Source organism: Enhydra lutris, unplaced genomic scaffold (genome assembly GCF_002288905.1).
Source record: "Enhydra lutris kenyoni isolate GAN:26980312 unplaced genomic scaffold, ASM228890v2 scaffoldscaffold25, whole genome shotgun sequence".
NCBI classification, from domain to species: domain Eukaryota; kingdom Metazoa; phylum Chordata; class Mammalia; order Carnivora; family Mustelidae; genus Enhydra; species Enhydra lutris.
In genome coordinates this window covers 13,052,519-13,074,392 of record NW_019154109.1, presented here as the reverse complement: position 1 = coordinate 13,074,392, position 21,874 = coordinate 13,052,519, and the positions used below count along the sequence as shown (strand labels likewise).

Genomic DNA, 21,874 nt, shown 5'->3' with positions numbered 1-21,874 from the left:
AGGGTATTCCTGTAATTGCTAAAGAAAGCAATCTGAAAAAAAGGGAAAAGATTTTCATTGCCTCATCTCTATCTGAAGCATGAACTCCTTCCCAAAAGACCTATGCTCCTTCACCACTCCCTCATGTCTCAATCACCCAGGAATTGATGCTCCTGCTGCTGATGTTGGGAAGGGGAAAAGGGTGGAAGTAACTGACGACAAGCTCATTTCCTTCTCGTTTATTGCTGAGTGTTAAATGATATTTTTTTAATATTTCTTCATTTGCGAGAGAGAAGGAGAGAGAGAGAGCACAAGTAGGGTGCAGGGAGAGGGAGAAGCGGGCTTCCCGCTGGGCAAGGAGACCAACAGAAGGCTCCAATCCATCCCAGGACCCTGAGATCATGACCCAAGCTAAGCCCAAGGCGGACGCTTAACCAGCTGAGAGACTCAGGCATCCGTCAAATGATATTTCTTAAAGATACGTCGTTATACTGGTAAAAGTACTTGAGAATATTGAGACAAGCTAAGAAAACTCGATAAAGCAAAGTTGCATTGTAGAGGGAAAGGAGAGACGTAGGGAAGTAAAACAAGGTGACGAATTACAATTCATAGTCAATTCAGACACCATTTAAAGCAATAAAGGTTAAAGTATATAATCTAAAGTCATAGCTATAAAGATCACTGCTAGGACAAAAATGTGAATCTTCAAATTAATCAGGACAAATTCAAAAAGCCAAAACAACAATAGGAAAAATCACACAGACTATATATTTTAGAATAATGAAAATTAAAAGCAGAACATGACATGGTAAAACAATCAAGTCTGATAATTTTCTTTTTGTCATGCACAAAAGACCTGGAGGTCTGCTGACCAGGCTGGAAGTATAGCCACACTTCATGACGGCCCCAGGTTTCAGATCCTTCTATATTTCTGCTCAGGCATCCTCAGCCTCTGGCTTTCGTCCTTTTGAAACCACATGATAACAACATAACTGGTCAGACAGATGGTAGAAAGGAAAAGTGCTAAGGGCAAAAGGCATACACCATTTGAATCTGCTCTCTTTTAAAATGCTTGGAAAAGCAACTGGTATATCATAAGTATTATTTGTTGAGTGAATACATTTTTCATGACCCCACTGATGCTGAACTGGGTACCACCTTATGTCCTCTCAGAATATCCTTCATTTTATGCCTAATGCTACATTGTACAATTAGCATGTGTTTTAAAATTTCCCATATATTTGTCTCTCTCCAGAATACAATTCACCCCTAGATTCCCTAATACTTAGCAGAGTGAATAGCATTAAAAAATTCAATAAATATAATAGCTGAAAAAATTCATGTAAGCCTCAGCCCTTAATGCCTTTTTTAGCCATCTTCTTCAAACATTGTTCTGGACATTTGAGCAAAACAGACTCATTCTTATCCATTTAAAATCAGACAAAAAGTTTATGTAGAAGAAATTTTCCTCACTTGCAGAGTTTGACTGAAAGATTATAGATTCTATAGGAGCTTAGGGGGCAGAGCCCTCAGAAGCTCTAAGCTTTTAGCTCCACATTGACTTGCTTCGTTCTTTCTTCCAGCTTCACGAAGGAAGAGTTAGTAAAGGTAAAGTTCTCACTGTGGCATCCAGTAGCCATTGTCCACCTGCACATTCACAAGCCAATGAAATTCGTGAAGAATAAAGAGAAGAGAGGGGACTGAAGGGAAGGGTGGGGGAGAGAAATGTTGGGCACAAAATACAAGGGGTTTAGCAGCAAAGGAAAGTTCAAGGGATAGAAAAAGGAGACTGAGAGTGAATCTGAGAAAGAATAAACAAATTTGGATAATAGCCTGAGAACTACATAAACTTGGGTATAGTTTTATTCATTGATTAATATCAACTATTGCCACCAAGTTGGGCTGTGGTTAAGATAGACCTTAACTTGATGTAATCACGAGTGATTTAAGACTTCTATGAGACCACAGGCACCTGAGTCAGTAGCCTCACCTTCCAGCAGTTCTACAACTGTGTGATAGTCTGGTTTGGGAGACATCCACAGCTGCCCGGATCTTCTTTCTCTGGGTTGACTGCCATTTGATTTGATAGTCGAATATGGATTCTAACAGGAAAAAACAAAACAAAACAAAACAACGCAACTCAAAATTTAGAACTTCTTTCATAGTTAATTATGAAGTGATCTACCTTTTAAATCAATTTTTCTAGTAAAAGAAAAATGAAATAGTGACATTCTCCCTGGTGTTTGGCCTCCATTGTCTTCAAAACTATCCCAAAGCAGGAGGAAATGTATATAAAGGAAAGAAAATGCTAATGTACTGATCTTTTTTTAGGTCTTCTCAGAAGCTTTTGATTTTCTATACATGGAAAATAATGGTTCACTTAAAGATGCAAAGGGTGAATTATAATATGCAACTACCTATAAGATACTTGTTTCATATTTTTAACTTTTATTATTTTTAAAGTTTGTTTATTTCAGTAATGTCTACACCCAACATGGGACTTGTACCCATGACTCTGAGATTAATAGTCACACACTCTTCTCACTGAGCCAGTCAGGCAACCCCAAGATACTTGTAAAAGATGTGATTCTCAGGATTGAATAGGATCATATAAGTCATGATGCAAGTACCATATTATAAACAGGTTTCAGTTTTCTCAGGAATCAGTTGCTGTTGTGTAGTGAACAGAAAAGTCAGGAGAGAGACAGATCAGTTTCGGAGTTGGTCATGCACATTGCCAGTCCCACTGTGACGTTTCCACTCCTTATCCCATTCTGATCTTACTTCCCACTTTCTTGCATATATTCAACCTCCTGCTATAATCGAGTCCAAACACTGCTAATCACTTTTTTTTTTTTTTTGCATTGCTCATTCACCCTTTCATATGGGGAAGGCAAACACATCTCAACCTTGCTTAAACAAAATGTATATATATATATATATATATATATATATATATATATATATATATAAAGGGAACCCCAGGCTAGAAAAATGGAACAAACTCCCACACAAACCAGGCTGCTTTTACTATTTCTGTGCTGTTTTTGGTGTGTTAAGATCTTACTGTCTCAGCTAAGAACCTGGTCAGAACAGACTCAACAAGAGGAAAAAGCCAAAGCAAGACACCAAATTCAAATGAAATAAAGCCTCACAATGACAAAACAGAGAAGACAAAAATTTCTCAAACTAAAAGTTACCTGATTTTTTACAAAAAAAATTTTTTTACAAAAAAAAGTTACCTGATTTTTACAAAAATCCTAACAGAAGCATATAGCACTTCATTAGTTTATATCTCCTGCTCTTCCATGTGATCTGAGACAAAAGGTAGAAAAAGACTATGAACTTGTTCTAAATTTTAGTTTCCACCAAATATATTGCCTTGGTTTTCTGTTTCTACAAACCCAAGTAAAGACAAAACAAGGCACATAGAAGAAGAAAACAGAGATAAGAAGCTAGAAGAAAAAGCTTTAGGAATCTGCTACCGTTGGAACTGTGGAATATAAGTTTCATAGTTGATGGCAGCCATGTTTCCCTGGTTTGTAGCTCTCCAGGTGTATTATTACTTAAAGTACTCCCACGATATTTCTAGTTAGCTTACTGTTTGTCTAAGCTAACTTAATACTCAAAACAAGGTGCTGACATCTGTAACCATGAAAATCCTATCTTAAAAATGGATTCCAAAACAGAAACTTTCCACCCGTTTAAATTCAAACTGAAATAACTTAACTCTGTCTAGCTTCATTATGCATTGGCTCAGAAACTGGAGCTGTGTTAAGTCTGCAGTTGGAAGTGATCAATATTTCCAGCTACGAGTATCAGTAAAAAGCAGATGCCAAGAAAATCAGATTACGGTTGGCAGAAATAGTTTGTGATTTTCCACATTATTAGCATCTAAACATACATTTATATATTTGTATAACATATTAGTTTCCAAAAATGCCTTAATTAAGAGAAAAGGAGTTTTGTGACAATTTTTTTTTTTAGATTTTTTTTTAAATAATCTGTATACCCAACATGGGGCTCAAACCTACAACCCCTAGATCAAGAATCTCATGCTCCACTGACCAAGCCAGCCAGGTGCCCCCAAACAAATATTGATAGAAAAATAAACAGTCTGGAAGACTGGCCCAGTCCAGGCAGAGCTGTAAGGTCAGGAGGAGCTCTGGACCTAAAGCCTTGGGTGGCCAAATTCATGAAGTTTTAGGAAGGAGAAGTCTAAACAGAGGGTTTTAACATAAAATAAAAATGGCATACATACTCCTGCCACAAATTCTATCTAAATCCTTATTTTTCTGAGTCTAACTTTTTGATCACTATAGAATCTCAAAAGGAGCAAAAATGTCCCCACAGCACTGCCAATGCTGCAAGCTGCTTAATGATCACCTTTGACTTCCATTCAGAGGAAAATGACAAGAAGTTAGCAGATTTGATCAAAGTCACAAGAACAGGCCAAAGTTACAGCCTGGTATTAAACCCACAAACCTCTTGAAATACAGCAAGATTGGCAGATCATTAGGATTCAGTGGGCTCAAAGCTTTTCATTTAATTAAGAATAAAAAAAAGACAATAATAAATCAAGTCTATTTGAAAAGGACAGGGCAGACACTGGAAGAGTAGTACTTCACAGACCACATGTACCTACAGAAAGAGTAGAACTATGCTAAGAGTAGCCACTATCTCTTGACTTCAAAACGCTTACTCAGGGAGGAAGAGCATGACTTATTTTGAGTATGACATTTATTATAAAATAAATGTCCAGCACGTATTGACATCAATACATGTAAAACTACACGAAAGCAAGTTAGAGAAGACATGAAGTCATGAGAAGTAAGTGCCATAGCTTTGGAAAGAACAAAGCATGTCAGGCAAAGTTGATAAATTTTTCTGGGAAAACTGCATAATAAATGGAGAAAAACAAAGCAAATAAGTCACTGTTGTTAACTACTTTCATGTGCAGTAAAAGGAAAAGCAAAACACTGAAATGGTGTTATGAGAAATCTGAGAAATTAACACAACCATTTATTGAAGTTGTTCCCTAATAATTAAAAAATACTTTATTTTTTTACAAATTGCCTCTCCTTGTTGACCTTTGAGTATCTCTGCTTTTGCATTTATGTCCTGTGTTATGGAACATTTCATTCCAGTCCAACTGCAAATTACATATTAATGTTGTTATAGCATTTAGTTTTCCATTTATTTCAACCTGGGAACAAGACACTTGGTTCAGTACTTGCAAATTATGTTTGCAAAGCATAGTCAAATAGAGTCTGACATGACTACTCTCCCTTGTTGAAATGATTATAAATTATAGGGTGATAGTAAATGAAATGAGTCCAGTGTGAAGGAAGTATATCAGAGATAATATTAATCAAAGATTTCATTAGTATGTTCAAAAATGAAAGAAAAATGGGCCTATTAGTGAGAACTTTATTGGCAAGATGAGATCTAAGGTGATTGAAGTTTATAGAATCACATGAGCCTCCAGCTCACTGAAGGGATGATTTTCTTATAACCACTTAAATTATAGAAAAGAGGTGTTTGGTGTTGACTATAAGTAGATTAGAACAGAGCAAGAAAAAGAAACTAGATTCTTATCTTGCTCAGTTTGCATTTTCTGAGATCACTGAATTTTACCAAGTTGCAAATATCTAATCTTACTAAAACTTATCAGGTGATTTCTTCATTTAGAAAACAAAATAAGCAAGTCTAAATTGTTTAATTCTTTCCCTCTACCTAGACATAGAGAAAAATCCTTCCAAATTTACCTTTGTTGAAGCTTTTCAAATAAATCTATAAAATGTAGATGAAATACTATTGGTAGCTCTACCTATAAACCTGGAGTTTGCAAGAACCCAAAAAGCAGTGAGCCTTTGTCTTAATTCTGTAACTGTTGAGTGATTATGCTAATTCAATGGTCTTTTAGAGTCACTTTTAAATTCTGCCGAACCTTGTGTTTACATAGAGGATCCATTCTTCCTTGATCTGTGTACACGTAAGAGGTGTCTACTTGCTGAAGACCAGTTTCTCTATTCCAGTCTTTTGTACATTCCAAAGGGGTGTTGATCTGGAATACAGAAACAGGCAGAGAAAAGATACGTGGTGATTTTGTAATAAAAGGCAACAGCATTTTTTTCTGTCCCACACATCCAGAGTTAATCACTCTTCTTAAACATGCCTCTGTGATGGCACTTTTCACTTTGACGACTTGCTTAAATACATGTTTGCCCTACTGTACTGTAAGCCCCTAAGGACAGAGATTCATTCATCTTTCTATTTGCAGTACCTATATCTGATACATTGTAGGACTGCTATTAAAGTTTGTGAAATCCTGACTTTTTTTTAAACGTTATTTATTTATTTATTTATTTTAAGGGAGAGAGTGCTTACAGGGGAGGGGAGGAGTGGATAGGAGGGGCAGAGGGAGAGAGAGAGAAATTTGTTTTACACAAGCTCCAGGTTCAGCACAGAACACCAAGCAGGGCTCAGTCCTCTGTCCCTGAGATCATGACCTGAGCCAAAATTAAGAGTCAGAGGCTTCACCCACTAAGCCATCCAGGGGCCCCTCAAGACATTTTGTTTTAATGAATCAAAATTTCTGTTCATGTCACTGACTTTAATGGTGTAGATACATTTTTATTTTTAAGATACAATCTCATACTCATTATGTCCTTTTCCCCATAATTCCTAATGTCCATGACAACATTTCAGCAATATTATAAGTGTTCAAAATCAGTTTAATCGATATCAAGTTTGAAAAAGCCATATAGCAAACCATTTCCTACAGGATTCAGGTGGCTGGAGTGATTGGAACCAAAATACAAAATCAACTCAGCAAAAATTAAAATTTTCCCCATCAAGATTAATAGCCATATTCAGAAATGTTTTATTGAGCCAATCTCATAGACATTTTAAAATATAACACTGGGATTTTTAAGGCAGGAAAACTATTCTGTATGTAGGAAAACTATTCTATGATGGTGGATATGTGTCATTATACATTATACAAAACCCATAGAATGTACACCATCAGAGGAAACCATAATGTAAACTAAGGACTTTGGGTGATGATGATGTGTCAATGTAGGCTCATCAGCAAATATACCACGTTGATGCGGGATGTTGATGATGGGGAAGTCTGCGGCGAGCTGGAGAGAGTATGTGGGAACTCTCTGTACTTTCCTCTCAGTTTTCCTGTAAACCTAAATGGCTCTAAAATTAAAGTCTATTGATTTTTTTAAATAACACTAGGACCACACGAAATACTCCTTTTCTTAGGACTCCAACTTAATTACTTATGCACAATTTCACAGAGGAAATATGCAAATAAGACTGTGTTTCTGAGAGCCACTGTTTCTTCTATTGGCTTTTATCAAACCCTTTACGGTTTCAACCAAAGTGTTATATTCAGTTAAGTTTCTATTTTATCATTTGTCCTTTTTTTTTTAAGATTTTATTTACTTATTTGACAGAAAAAGACACAGAGAGAGAGGGAACACAAGCAGGGGGAGTGGGAGAGAGAGAAGCAGGCTTCCCGCGGAGCAGAGAGCCCAATGCGGGGCACAATTCCAAGACCCTGGGATCATGATCTGAGCTGAAGGCAGATGCTTAACGACTGAGCCACCCAGGCACCCCATCATTTGTCTTTTCTTAATGAATTTCACAGAGGAGCCAGACAGTGACACTGTAAGGTTCGTAGAGAATGTTCGATGACTTGCCCTGGACTCATCAGTCCTTGCTGATCCAGCCCCACCAAATTTGCCTAGCTCTGGAACATGCATGCTTTGCATGTGCTAGCAAACAGCCTTTGGGAGAGTAGCTACATTATTGTGCTGTGGAGTTGGCTTCAACAGTCAATTGTGACATAGGAATTTCAGTAGGACCCCCTCTATCAGGAGTTTAGTTCTCTATTTGGGCTTGGAAGCATGCAATTACATGCAAGTACTTGCTTGCAAAAGCTTAACTTGAAAGTCAGTATTTAGAGGTAACAAAAAAATGAGAGGTGTAAAAGAATTATTAATAGATGAAGTGAATATTTACTGCTATCTCAGACCAGAGTTTCCTAATCTATCCAAAATATTATTTCTGCAGACTACATTCCCTATGTAATGAGGGTTCAGTTCTCAAAAATGTTAGGAAATTGCCTCATGTTCTACCCTCCTTTTAGAGATTGACAAATGTGTGTTAACATATTAAAGCCCCTCAGAAGATCTACCTTAAGCAATTCAAGAACCTTATTTAACCTTAATTTCTCAAATTTACATGGCCCCATAATCTTTGCTGCTACTACTGTTGCTGCTGTTGTCCTGATATTGTTAATTCACATCCAAAGGAACTACTGTTGCAGAGACATACTCTGCACATTGTCAGCATATTTGGATAACAATAATAGCAAGCCGTTAAAAATAAACGTTAAATTATGTTCTTCTAACATAATGTACCCACAATAATCTGGAGAAACGAGAGGCTACCAGATAAACCAACATGAACAATATTGAAGATTTTAACAGAAAATTAAATACAGACTAAACCACAAGAAATATACAAACAAAGGCCCTTTGTCATCAGGTTTTAAGCCCCATCAATTTTGTTTGGGTCACTTTCAAAGTGGCTAGCCCATCTCACTAGATCTCTTTCTGCATCATATTATCTTTCAAACATCAAATGATGCTGGCACATACAGTGTAATATACATATTTGTGAATGTGTAGTAAGTGAATCTTTAAATATTACAAATCTAATTTCTTCAATTATTTTTTTATCTTGATGATAGAATCAAGATAGGAAAAGTAATACTCTCTTTTTCTTGTCAACTTTACATAATACCATGAGAAGTCTCTCTGTATAAAATTTGTTTTGCCTTTTCAAGGACAAAAACCAAAGAGGGTCTATGTTAAACTGAACACTCTATAGACAAACTCTATAAAAGCTTACATTGCACTAACCCTTCTACCTTCATCAGTGAGAAGTCACCTAATTAATTGGATTTAAGTTTTGTTTGGGGGGTGTTTTTTGTTTGTTTTCTTTAAATCCTTAATCTTTTTTTTTTTTTTTTTTGGATTTCGGTAAACTTTTTTTCTTTCTTTATTTAAATTCAATTAATCAACATATGATGTATTATTGGTTTCAGAAGTAGAGGTCAGTGATTCATCAGTCTTATATAATACCCAGTGCTCATTACATCATGTGCCTGCCTTAATGTCCATCATCCAGTTACCCTATCCCCAACTTCCCTCCCGTCAAACAACCTGTTCTTTCCCTATGACTAAGAGTATCTTATGCTTTGTCTCCCTTTCTAATTTCATCTTGCTTTATTTTTTCCTCTCTTCTCTCGTGATCCTCTGTTTTGCTTCTTAAATTCCACATATGTGAGATCATATGATAATTGTCTTTCTCTGATTTTGCTTAGCATAATACCTCTAGTTCCATCCATGTCATTGCAAATGGCAAGATTTCTTTTTTTTTTGATGACTGAACATTATTCCATTGTGTTGTATGTGTGTGTGTATATATATATACATATATATGTATACCACATCTTTTTTATCCATTCATCTGTTGATGGAGATCTGGGTTCCTTCCATAGTTTGGCTATTGTGAAGATTGCTGCTATAAGCATTGGGGTGCAGGTAACCCTTCGGATCACTACATTTGTATCTTTGGGGTAAACACCCAGTAGTGCAATTGCTGGGTCATAAGTTAGCTCTATTTTTAATTTTTTGAGGAACCTCCATGCTGTTTTCCAGAGTAGCTGCACCAGCTTGCATTCCCAACAGTGTAGGAGGGTTCCTCTTTCTCCACAGTCTCACCAGTATCTGTAATTTCCTGACTTGTTAATTTTAGCATTTTGACTGGTGTGAGTTGGTATCTCATTGTGGTTTTATAAATCCTTCGTTTTTAGAAATATTTTATTTATTTATGACAGAGAGAGATAGTGAGAATGGGAACACAAGCATGGGGGAGCTACAGAGGGAGAAGCAGGCTCCCCGCTGAGCAGGGAACCCTGTATGGGGTTGGATCCCAGAACTCTGGGATCATGATCTGAGCCAAAGGCAGACACTTAAAGACTGAGCCACCCAGGCCCCCCCCAAATCCTTCATCTTAATTAAAGCTATATTGGATATATTAGAGAGATATATATCTCTCTCCAGAGATACTGCCAAAATTTGGAAGACCATCACCTAACAAGTACACATTATTGGCCTATCCACATATACTCTCAATTTACCTTGAGCAGTTTTCTTTTGATACTGTGTGATTCTTTACTATCATTATGTTTACATATTATATCATATTATTGTGTTTTATATATAGTTTTGTTTAATTTTCCTTTATTCTTATCTTAAGCAGTAATATACAAAAAAATCACAATTTGCTATATTATACTCCTAGTAAATACTAATATTTGTGAGTCCCTTAAAGTTATTTTGTGTATCACCAGCAGAAGGTCTAGCACACACCTTGGAAAAAAAGAACATGGAAATTTCACACCATGGAAGTAGGAGATGGGAGGTGGAGTGGGGAAAAGTTAAGATAACCTCTCATAACTCTCCTTCCTATCAAATATATACACAAATAATCAAACAAAGTATTTGTTTACTTCACACTACTTTCTGAAAGAATTAAAAAAATTATTTAAAATATTGTGATCAGGGGCACCTGGGTGGCTCAGCCAGTTAAGTGCCTGCTTTTGGCTTAGGTCATGATTCCAGGGTCCTGGTATCAAGCTCACGTCAAGCTCTCTGCTCAGCAGGGAGTCTGTTTTTTCCTCTCCCTCTACCCCTCCTCCTGCTCTCTCTCTCTCTCCCAAATAAAATCTTTAAATAAATCAATAAACAAATAATGAATGTTATAATCAAGGACTCTTCAAAACATTGAGGGGATACATCTCTAATATTGAGTTTCTGTGTGATACGATAAATACACTAAATGAAATATTTTACTGAAATATGCAATCTTCATAAAGAAACAGGGATCCCCTCAAACCAAAGACTGAGGCTGCTAATACTTCAGACATGTGGTATATGTGTGTGTGCCTCAGTATGCTTAATTTTCTTTCTTTCTTTTTAATCAAGTGACCTATTCTCATTTGGTTGAGTTTCAACCACAAGACATCACTGTGTGCTTCTTTTTTTTTTTTTTTTTTCAAGATCCACGTCATAACACACCAAGAAAGAGGGAACTTCCAGTGTCTGTGGTAACATCACTTGATAAACAGACTCATTTGAACAGCAAGAGCCCGTTTGACTTTACTATATAAAGCAGCAGAGACGTTGACGAGCAGATATTTGCCGAGTGAGGACTATGCGAGCAGCAGCCATCTCCACGCCAAGGCTAGACAAAATGCCAGGAATGTTCTTCTCTACTAATGCAAAGGAATTGAAAGAAACTGATCATTCACTTCTAGATGATAAAACGCACAAGAAGAGGCCAAAGACTTTGTAAGTTCATTCTGTGTCTCACTTTGTGAATTTTGACTTAGATTATCTTTAATGGCAGAAGGATGGAGAATGAATAGAAGAAAATATGAGCATTTAGTTAATTCAATCAGAGATTAGCTGTTGCATATGTAAATATATATTAGTATATTCAGTTGATTTAAAAAATTAATCATGATAGGGCATTAAATAATGTGGAAATTTTTGCAGACTTTGGCTCATAAAAATTAACTCAATATAGAAAACTGTTTTAGCAGCTATTTTTATTATTGCCTTGTTCCTTGGAGAAGTTTATTTCATGTTCCTTGTACAAATAAAATGTATTCAAGGAAATGCAAATATTCATGTTTGTATCTTTTGTAGTGGGATGGACGTGAAAGCGTACCTGAGATCTATGATCCCACATCTGGAATCTGGAATTAAACCTTCTAAGTCCAAAGACATGTATGTATACTAATATGCCGAACTATCATTTTTTAAAAAGCTTATGCATTATCTCTCTATTGGAGCAAGTGATTAATACTGTGCATATTGGACCTTGTTTCTCTTAAGTAACAAACCACATGAGAGTAGACTATATTACTACCAGTGTAAATTAAGTAGAAGCGTGGGTGTGGATAATCTGCTATTTGCTACGCTGTTAGAGAAGATGTAGATTTCTTCACATTTTATTGGCAGATATTTTCATAACTGTAGTACTTCTTTTTTTTTAAGATTTTATTTATTTGACAGAGAGAGATCACAAGTAGGCAGAGAGGCAGGCAGGATGCAGGCTCCCTGCTGAGCAGAGAGCCCAATGCGGGGCTGGATCCCAGGACCCCGAGATCATGACCCGAGCTGAAGGCAGAGGCTTTAACCCACTGAGCCACCCAGGTGCCCCATAACTGTAGTAATTCTAAAGGAAGTTTTGTTTTCTTGCAGATAAGTTTTAATAAAACATATAGAACTAGAATCTTCATTCATGGAGTTATCAAAATATAGCAGCCATTCTGATTTCATGTGTGATCCCACACACACACACACAAAATATTTTACTAATTTGTGTGAATTTTGTCCCCGACAGACTCTCTGTTAATGAAGTAATGCAATGGTCTCAATCTCTGGAAAAACTACTTGCAAACCAAAGTAAGTATGATTAACTACTAAATGGTTTTGGGTTTAGCTCAATACACTAATAGATTGAATGACTTCATTAAAATATAGTATTCTGGAAGGAAGAGTGTGTGAAAAGTTGTATTCCAGTTTTCCTGTAGTCACTAATAGCTTCAGCATATTATGCCTCATTGTAGTGTAAGGTTGATCTAGCCCTCAGTTCTGTCGCTGTCCTTCAGACAAGTTTGTTGAGACAATTAGGTATTCCCATGGATCATTATAGGAGCAAAATTTAAAATTATACTGGGGTTCTCAAGTTTCAGGTTTAGTTTTTAAGAGTAAACAAAACAGCTCGACATGTGAGCTGCCATTCTGAAAGGTACCTGTAGAAAGTGTTTCTATAGCTGGTGGTTGTAAGAAGTAAGATTCATCCCGTCAATTCACTATTTTATCAGTCATTCATTCATTTACTCATTTAGCCTACTTCTATGTGGCAGGCATTTCAGAAGTACCAAGTATTTAAAAAACAAGGATACCATGCCTTGCTGCCTTGAAGGAAGTTGAGAAACGCAATATATAATTGCATTTTACATAACATGATACATGATAACATAGATATGATAAAAAGAATCTTTAAGCAGAGTCTTGTGGGGAGTTTCTGATAAGAGAAGGTAAAGAATGAAATCAGATTGCCTTTCCCTCATCATGGGCATTGCAAGTCTCTTGGATTAGGACCTCACTCAGGTCTTGGTGAGCAGTGTGGTCTCTATCTAGAGGATGAACTTAACCCCCTTCTCCCCACAAACACTGTTAAGAATCCTTGCTGGGGGTGGGTCAAGTAGTTCAACATGGTTCATCCCTCTTATCATCTGACTTAGTTTACAATCCAGCCAAACAAATAAATGGTATAGAAGTGGCCCGTTTAAAAACCTCAGTAAACCATCAAATAGAATCAGTACATCAGCACATTTTCTGGCTAATATGAATTGGATGGGGGAATTATATTTGTTAACATAATGAACACGATATTAAAGACTTTCATCAATGTTTGCTTCCCTAAAATACTCTACATCTGGCTAAGAGCTGGTATTTATAAGAAAAGAGATTGTTTTGTGATCACAAGAGCAGAATTTTAACTTAATTAGCAGATGGAAGCAAAGTGCAGTAGCCATCACTAAGCAGCTGTGGGACTGTGGACAGACAGGTTCATCCGGTCTGAGATAAACTATCAGTGAAGGAATCTCTGAGGTCTTCCCATCTTTATGAATTGTGACACAGTTATTAGAGTTAGTCCTTTCTTACCTTTGAGCCTAGACAACACAGTAGTGATTTTCTTGCAATTTCTTCTTTAAGGTATCCATTTATTGGCTCAATTAATTTAATTATGTCACCCCTCACCCTTTCCTTTTAGTTGGTCAAGATGTCTTTGGAAATTTCCTAAAGTCTGAGTTCAGTGAGGAGAACCTTGAGTTCTGGTTGGCTTGTGAAGACTATAAAAAAACGGAGTCTCATCTTTTGCATTGCAAAGCAGAGAAAATATATAAAGCCTTTGTGCATTCAGATGCTGCTAAACAAGTGAGTATTACCTTCATTATCATCAGTTTATGTGTAAAGGAACTTAGATGCAGAAATAGCATTCCGCAGACATAGCAAGATTAGATCTTAAGTATCATAATTTCACTGCTAAATATTAAGGTATGTTCAATAGCTCAGTGCAATAATAATCTAATTTTCTATATCTGGAGACAGTGGAATGAAAAGATCAATTTTGCAAAATTAGCTAACATGAGGTAAGGAGTAACAGTGTTGTTAGCCAGAATTGCATGTCAGAATGTCCTTAATGAGTTAGCTCATTTTACATGAGGAGAAAATACAGATCGGTGTAATACATACAGTTACAGCAGCTGAAATATTTCCAGTTAGTAGTATACCCACCTTCCAGTTCAATATTCTTGGTTCAAGCAAAAAATAGCCACACAAAGTGTCCTCTCCTATAAATTTTAAATGACCATGTTTTCTGATGCATGTGTCACCTTATATGGATAATTAAAATTTTCATGTCTGCCTCCTTTGCATCTCCCAACCATATGATGAACCAGCTTGGAACAAAGAATTTCTTGTGACAATTCTTTCTACCTCCTTCACACCCAGTATAGAGCTAGTATAGAGTCGGCATTTAAAAGATAATCGAGCTGATATAAATGAGGGTTTAATCCCATTGTCTTGAGGTGTTTCAACAAACACGGTCACATCATAAAATGCAATACATTGGAAGTATGTATTAATTAGTGAGTATTTCTTTCCAGATCAATATTGACTTTCATACTCGAGAAGCTACAGCCAAGAAGATTAAAGCACCAACCCCCACGTGTTTTGATGAAGCCCAAAAAATTATATATACTCTTATGGAAAAGGACTCCTACCCCAGATTCCTCAAATCAAATATGTACTTGAATCTTCTGAATGAACTTCAGGCTAATAGTCTAAAGTGATCAGTCCCTGGCTAGAGAGAATTTGAAGATTATATCAAGGACAGAGGAACGTGCCAGTTATGGCTCCGTGGGTGAACAACCTGGCCCTTTTGAGTGACTCCACAGGCCCAGGGAAAGAACAAATGACTCAAAATGGATTAACATGGAAGTTGTCCAGGCTTCAGGTTGAAGGCACATAAGCAAGATGAAACCTGAGGGACAGAAGAAGGAAGGAGATGCTGTAGTACTGTCATAAAAAACAGTGGACATATCAGAAAATCCCTCAGAACTGAGAAGGCCGGGTAACTCCAGTTGCACAGAAACTGTGAATGAAGTTTTTGAAACTGATTACAACATGTTATAAGCTTCAAAGTCAACTGATATTTATGCTACATATTATTATATAGAGATTGTATTGAATGGCTGCAATCCCTTTAACTTGGATGGCTATTTGGAAAATATGTGTTTGAAACCACCATTGCTATTATTGAGGCTTGTAAGGGTTTTTGGTATTTTATATTTTTTGTTTGTTTTTTGCTTGAAAGAGATGAAGGAAAGGACAATGTATTTAATGTAAGCTATTGCTCTTAAAACTGAGAAGTCAGAACTTATTTGTACATTAAATTATCACAGTGTCAATAATAAATGAATTTTCTATTAAAAGCAATTTCTGTTTATGTTTCTTTGCCATTTTTAGAAACTGGTATTTATGCCTCACATTTAACAAAAATTCAAACAGGGGTCTTCTACTTTCTATCACCTCTTCAAAATCTAAAACAATCATGCCACTAATCCTATATTTATGTATTATGTATATCTATTGTACAGAGTTCATTATTTTCTCTTCGCTATCACAATGCATAAAAAAGCAAACAAATAATGCTCTCAAATAGTCGAGCTTCAAACTGATGAAAACCTGAAGAAGTCTTTAGAAAGGAGACGGAACAGTTATTTCAAGAAGTAATCCAACTATCAATGGATATTTTATTGTGATTTAAAGTGTACAAAACTCAATGCTCATAGCCATCCTGTGAAAGCTGAGACTCACACTAAGTCACTAGTTCGCAAATTTAGCTATCAAAATCACTGAGGATGTTTAAAAAACAACTAGCACCACAGCAAAACCCCTCCTTTTTCAGGGCCCTATCCCACTGACTGAATCAGAATCTTGAAGGAATAGAGGAAGAAAATCTACATTTTAGAAAGAAAACTCAGGTGATTCTAAAGCTAATTCAGGGCTGGGAACCCTGGGATCAAGGGACAGTCACTCCGCCAGGGATTGCACACTGTTCTCAGATGACACAATCTGAGCTCTTTCCGCTATGCGACACTGCCCCCCACCGGCCAGAATACATTTCCTAAATCACTCCCGTCTGCGACAGTCCTCTAAAGTCAAGTAAGTAGAAAAGAAGACTACTCTGTGGAGATCACCTACAGAGCACAGAAAAATAATCGTGATGATGCACATTCCGGCATAGCCTACGTATCTGTATCATCCCATATCGTATTGAATAATCAGCCGTCCACAGCCACAGTGAAACCCTATGGATGTTCTCAGTTCAAGCTTACCCAGTCATCAGGCCCACAGCAAAGGTATGGGGCAATAATTAGATAAGATTTTAAAAGCATTACTCTTGAGTTTCCATAGGATGGAATCCAAATTGGCCCCACCTTAAGCTTTAGTCCCTGGTTTAGCCAGTCATATAATAAGACTGGCTTAAGAAAAGTTCAGTTTTACAATAGTAATAATCAAGTATTTCTCTCCCTTACTCATTCTATTACTGAGTTCTGTCAATCTTCCTTTTCCCACCAGTGAGCGTAGGAGACACACCACTTACTTGTTCTCTGTTAGCACTGCCTCGGTGGAGGCTCTCATTGCTTGCTAATTCCTGTGACTTGTTTTTCCTCTGCCAGCCTCTTCTCTTCAATCCATCCTCTGGATAGCCACAAACATCACCTTCGGAAACACAGATTTGACCAAGTCATTTCCCATGACATATAAAGTAAGTTCAAACTTCTTCCTCTGGAATCAAAAACACTCCCAGTTAGACTTTGATGGTATAATTCCCATTGCCCCTATCTGGGTACTTCCTTACCTTCATGTCATCCTGGATTAATTGCCTTTTCTTGAATGAGCTCTGGCCTTCACTTTCTCCAGGCCTTTGGTTAATCTCTACAATCCATCTAAAATGCCTTTCCCTACCTCTGTCCAGTTTTCAAAATCCAGCCAATTATTCAAGGCCTGGACAGAATGACTCTTCCACAAATGTTTTTGAAAACCTTCCACCACTATGTAGTTATTTTCACTGTCTAATGGACATGAACTGAGTCCATATAAACACAAGACACTCTGCTTCTATTTCCAGTACTACTGTCACATTACACAGCCCAAGCCCTTCAGACTGTGAGGCATGAGAAGTGCAACTGTCCAGTACACACTCTGGTCATAAAATAAATGCTTCTGGTCTTTGTCTTGTGAAGATGCCATGTTAAAGAGCTATCCAATTTTTGGACAGATGGTCAAAACAAACATCTAAGACTCCTCTTCATAAAAAAGAAGAAGAAGAAGAACAACAATAACAACAACAACAACAACAGCAACAAGTAAAAAAACTCATCATGACAGCATAGATTCAAGATATTTAAAAAATACTTGAAAAGACAATTTTTTCATTAGCTTTTTTACTGTGGTGTGACTCTCATATAAGACCATTCACAGGGCACCTGGGTGGCTCAGTGGGTTAAAGCCTCTGCCTTTGGCTCAGGTCATGATCCCAGAATCCTGGGATGGAGCCCCGCATGGGGCTCTCTGCTCAGCAGGGAGCCTGCTTCCTCCTCTCTCTCTCTGCCTGCACTCCGCCTACTTGTGATCTCTGTCTGTCAAAAAAAAACCCAAAAAACAAAAAACAAAAAAACATTCACAGTGATATGATTAGTTCTAATGACATCTACTATTTACAGAAATCTAATCCAACTGCTTAATCTGAGTCTCAGCTCACGGGTTGTTTTCCATTGTCATATTAAAGCAGTGGCAGTCAATAATATGTATGGTTTAAAACTCATTAATTAAAGGGTCACCTGGGTGGCTCAGTCAGTTAAGCATCTGTCTTCAGCTCAGGTCATGATCCGGGTCCTGGCATTAAGCCTGGCATCGGGCCCCACATTGGTTCCCTGCTCAGTGAGGAGTCTTCTCCCTCTGCTTCTTCCCCGGCTCCTGCTCTCCCTCTCTTTCACAAATAAATAAATAAAATCTTTAAAAATAAATAAATAAAATAAAACTCATTAATTTAAAAAATGGAAACAAATATACTTTCCTGAGATTTATTTTACACTATTTCTAATATGCGTATCACAGAAAACTTGGAATCTAAGAAGATAGAAATGAGGGTGACATACACCTTATGATGCTTTAATAACTTTCCCACATTTCAAGTTAAAAATGTGTAACTTCTAAGAAGTTCTTTAACTCCAAGTTTTCTTAAAAAAAAAACAGTCATTCAAATAATAACACATTAGACATTAGATTTGTTCTTCTAGGAAAGGTATTTGCTATTGTCCTTTATTTAGTATGCATTTCTACTTGTTATAATATTTGTTGGCTGATTTTCTTCATTTTTTTCCAAAGGGAAGGTAATTAGGATGGATTCTGAAGATTAAATAAAGCTTACCTAGGGGAAAAGAGAAGTGGGGACACTTCAGTACACAGAAGAGTCTGTGAAAAGGTCAGGAAATCAGGAAAAAAAATTGTTCAGTAGTAGGGATTTATTTAGTGTGGCTGGAAAGAGTAAGAAGGAAAACTAAAAAGATAGTTTAGAGAAGATTCTAAGAAGAGATATAGTCCACTCCAAAGAATGTATATTTTTTTATGTGGTAGGTAACCATTGAAATTTTAAGCAAAAGAGTAAGACATAGCTGTTGTTTTGGATTGTCTACTATGGGCCAGGCACTGGCTAGCTGCACATCACTTGCTGAGTCCACACCAAAACTCTTAGAGGTAAGCACTCTTAACCTAATTTTATTGATCAACAAATAAAGAAACAAAATTGAAAAAAATTATCTAAGTATACATAACTAGTGAGTAGCAGAGCCAAGATTTGAATCCAAGTGTGTATGTTTCCAAAGACTTTCCATTATCTCATGCTTTTTTCTGAACATGACATGATTACTTTGTGTTAAAAGTTAATTCTAGATTTAGTGTAGAAGACACTTTCTTTTTTTTGTTATGTTCAGTTAGTACATTTTTAGTTTTTGATGTAGTGTTCAATGATTCATTAGTTGCATACAACACCCAGTGCTCATCACAACACGTGCCCTCCTTACTCCCCAAAGGAAGCCATCATTGAGGAAGGAAAGCCAAATGTGAACCTAGTTTTATTAGCCCAGCAGGAGAGATCAGGGCCTGAACTAGGGCAGCAGTCAAAGCAATGGGAAGGAGAAGGTCAACAGACAAAACTCAGTTAGCAATGTGCTGTGACAAATAATAGACAGCAATATAGGATACCTCTGGGCTGTCTAGCCTGGACCCTCAAAGTTACAGCAAATTCCTTTCTGGCTATATTCTAAACATGTTCTCCTTGAGGCTTTTAGTTACAAACGTGGGTTAAATAACTTGGAAATAGAAGAGCGAAGCATTGCAGGAAGACTGAGACATATGCTTTTAAGAAGTTCCATATGCAAAATGAATTATGTAGTACTTTCAATAGATATCAGCTTACTCTTAATTAACCTACAGATGAAGCATTCCACATGTTTTCCTTCAAAGCTCACTTTCATCTTGGACAAAACTGAGCCTTGCAACTCATCATCCAGGTTGAGAACAAAAACCAAGAACCAAAGATTCAACACATTTGCAAGCAAGTAACTGCACTAGCATTGAGAGCACCTTTCAAAGACGGGAGTCAAAACCAAAGTCTAAGATTCAGGCCAAGAGACAGGCAAAGCTGTTGTCAAATACAAACAGAAACCGCCACAGGGATCAGGGACACTAGACAACACAGGAGGTGGTGACGAAATTGACTCTGGGGCAGGAATTCTGCCTCCTTATATGGAAATCCTGGCCGTTAACTTGATGGTGGGTCTATGTGAAGGGTGGAATGTTCTAGTGTTCACTTCTCATCAACAGAGATAAACAAGAGGACTGGAGGCCTGCAGTTAGCTGGTCTTGGCACATTCTTTACTTCAATCCTTCCTACCTTCACTCTTCGAAATAGGTGTAGTTATTTTTACCCATTATTTCTTGATAGAAAAAAAGAAAAATGAATTTTGTAGCTTTCATATATTCTCTTATCTCCCCCAAACTCTCTGTTGCTATTCTAGCCAAACATGGTAAAAACGCAGTGGGTTTGGATTAAATCAGTAAAATCCATATGTTTTCTACACATCTTATCTTTTACGCTCTTTTTTTTTTTTTTTTTAACTTATTTGACAGAGAGACAGCGAGAGGGAACACAAGCAGGGGGAGTGAGAGAGGGAGAAGCAGGCTCTGCACCAAGCAGAGAGCCCAATGTGGGGCTCGATCCCAGGACCCTGGGATCACGACCCAAGCCGAAGGCAGACGCCTAACAACTGAGCCACCCAGGCGCCCCTACGCTCTATCTTAAAACCTTCAGCTTGCATTAACTGTAAAGTCAGATTGTATTCAAGCCTGTCCAGTGTTTTTTTTTTTTCCTTAAATCTGTCTGTTAATTCAGTATTTACAAATGATCCATTGTATAGGTAGAACATGTTCCCATATTAAGAACTGAATAAGATACTTTCTAGAATGTTCTTTGGCACAATTTTTACTAGAATGATTATAATTCATACTATCTATGGGGCTAGTTAAAAGTGTCAAAACAGAGGGGAAGAAGCACAAAGTATCCCTCACTCAGCAGTTTTTAAATTCAGACATCTAGAAACCTAGGCCCGACTATAAACTTCTGGAAGAGCCTAAATTATTGCTTCCTTAATAAATTCACCAGTTAATGACACTTGCTATATGCCAGAAGCCATACCTGATGACAGGACTCACAGATAAGACAGAGCTCGCAATTACTGAAAGGCTCATGGTGCTCTTGGAAAGAAAAGATAAAAAAAAATATTATAGGGGGGAGGAGTCAAGATGGCGGAGAAGTAGCAGGCTGAGACTACTTCAGGTCGTGGGAGATCAGCTAAATAGCTTATCTAAAGATTGCAAACACCTACAAATCCAACGGGAGATCAAAGAGAAGAAGAAGAACAACTCTAGAAACAGAAAATCAACCACTTTCTGAAAGGTAGGACGGGCGGAGAAGTGAATCCAAAGTGACGGGAAGATAGACCGCGGGGGGAGGGGCCGGCTCCCGGCAAGCGGCGGAGCAACGGAGCACAAAATTGGGACTTTTAAAAGTCTGTTCCGCTGAGGGACATCGCTCCAGAGGCTTAACCGGGGTGAAGCCCAGGCGGGGTCAGCGCGGCCTCAGGTCCCGCAGGGTCACAGAAGGATCGGGGGTGTATGAGTGTCGCAGAGCTTACAGGTATTAGAACGGGGAAGCCGGCTACAGAGACAGAGCTGAGTAGTGAGCTCACAGCTCGGGGTTAACTTGAACTGGTCGCAGGCTCGGTCAGCTCGGAGCGCGGCCGGAGGCCAGGGTGACGGGAGTAATTGGGCGCTGTTCTCTGAGGGCGCACTGAGGAGTGGGGCCCCGGGCTCTCGGCTCCTCCGGGCCGGAGACCGGGAGGCCGCCATCTTCATTCCCGCCCTCTGGAACTCGACGGAAAGCGCTCAGGGAACAAAAGCTCCCGAAAGCAAACCCTACAAACCCGAGCGGATTACTCAGCCGGGCGGAGTAAGGGCGGTGCAACTCCGCCTGAGGCAAAGACACTTGAGAATCACTACAACAGGCCCCTCCCCCAGAAGATCAACAAGAAACCCAG

At 37.8% G+C, this 21,874-nt stretch overlaps 1 protein-coding gene across 2 annotated transcripts; it reads left to right on the top strand.

Moving 5' to 3' along the window:
- The first annotated feature begins 11,181 nt into the window (after positions 1-11,181).
- On the top strand, positions 11,182-15,639 carry LOC111151050 (regulator of G protein signaling 1). 2 transcript variants are annotated; one of them, XM_022508778.1, is made up of 5 exons: positions 11,182-11,420; positions 11,781-11,861; positions 12,481-12,542; positions 13,921-14,084; positions 14,816-15,639. In XM_022508778.1, exons 1-5 carry the CDS (start codon positions 11,284-11,286, stop codon positions 14,999-15,001), a joined length of 630 nt encoding a protein of 209 aa, XP_022364486.1. In that variant the 5' UTR covers positions 11,182-11,283; the 3' UTR covers positions 15,002-15,639. The 2 variants fall into 2 exon arrangements, with proteins under 2 accessions (XP_022364486.1, XP_022364487.1); XM_022508779.1 differs by having other exon boundaries at positions 11,281-11,312; positions 14,816-15,633.
- Positions 15,640-21,874: the final 6,235 nt, after the last annotated feature.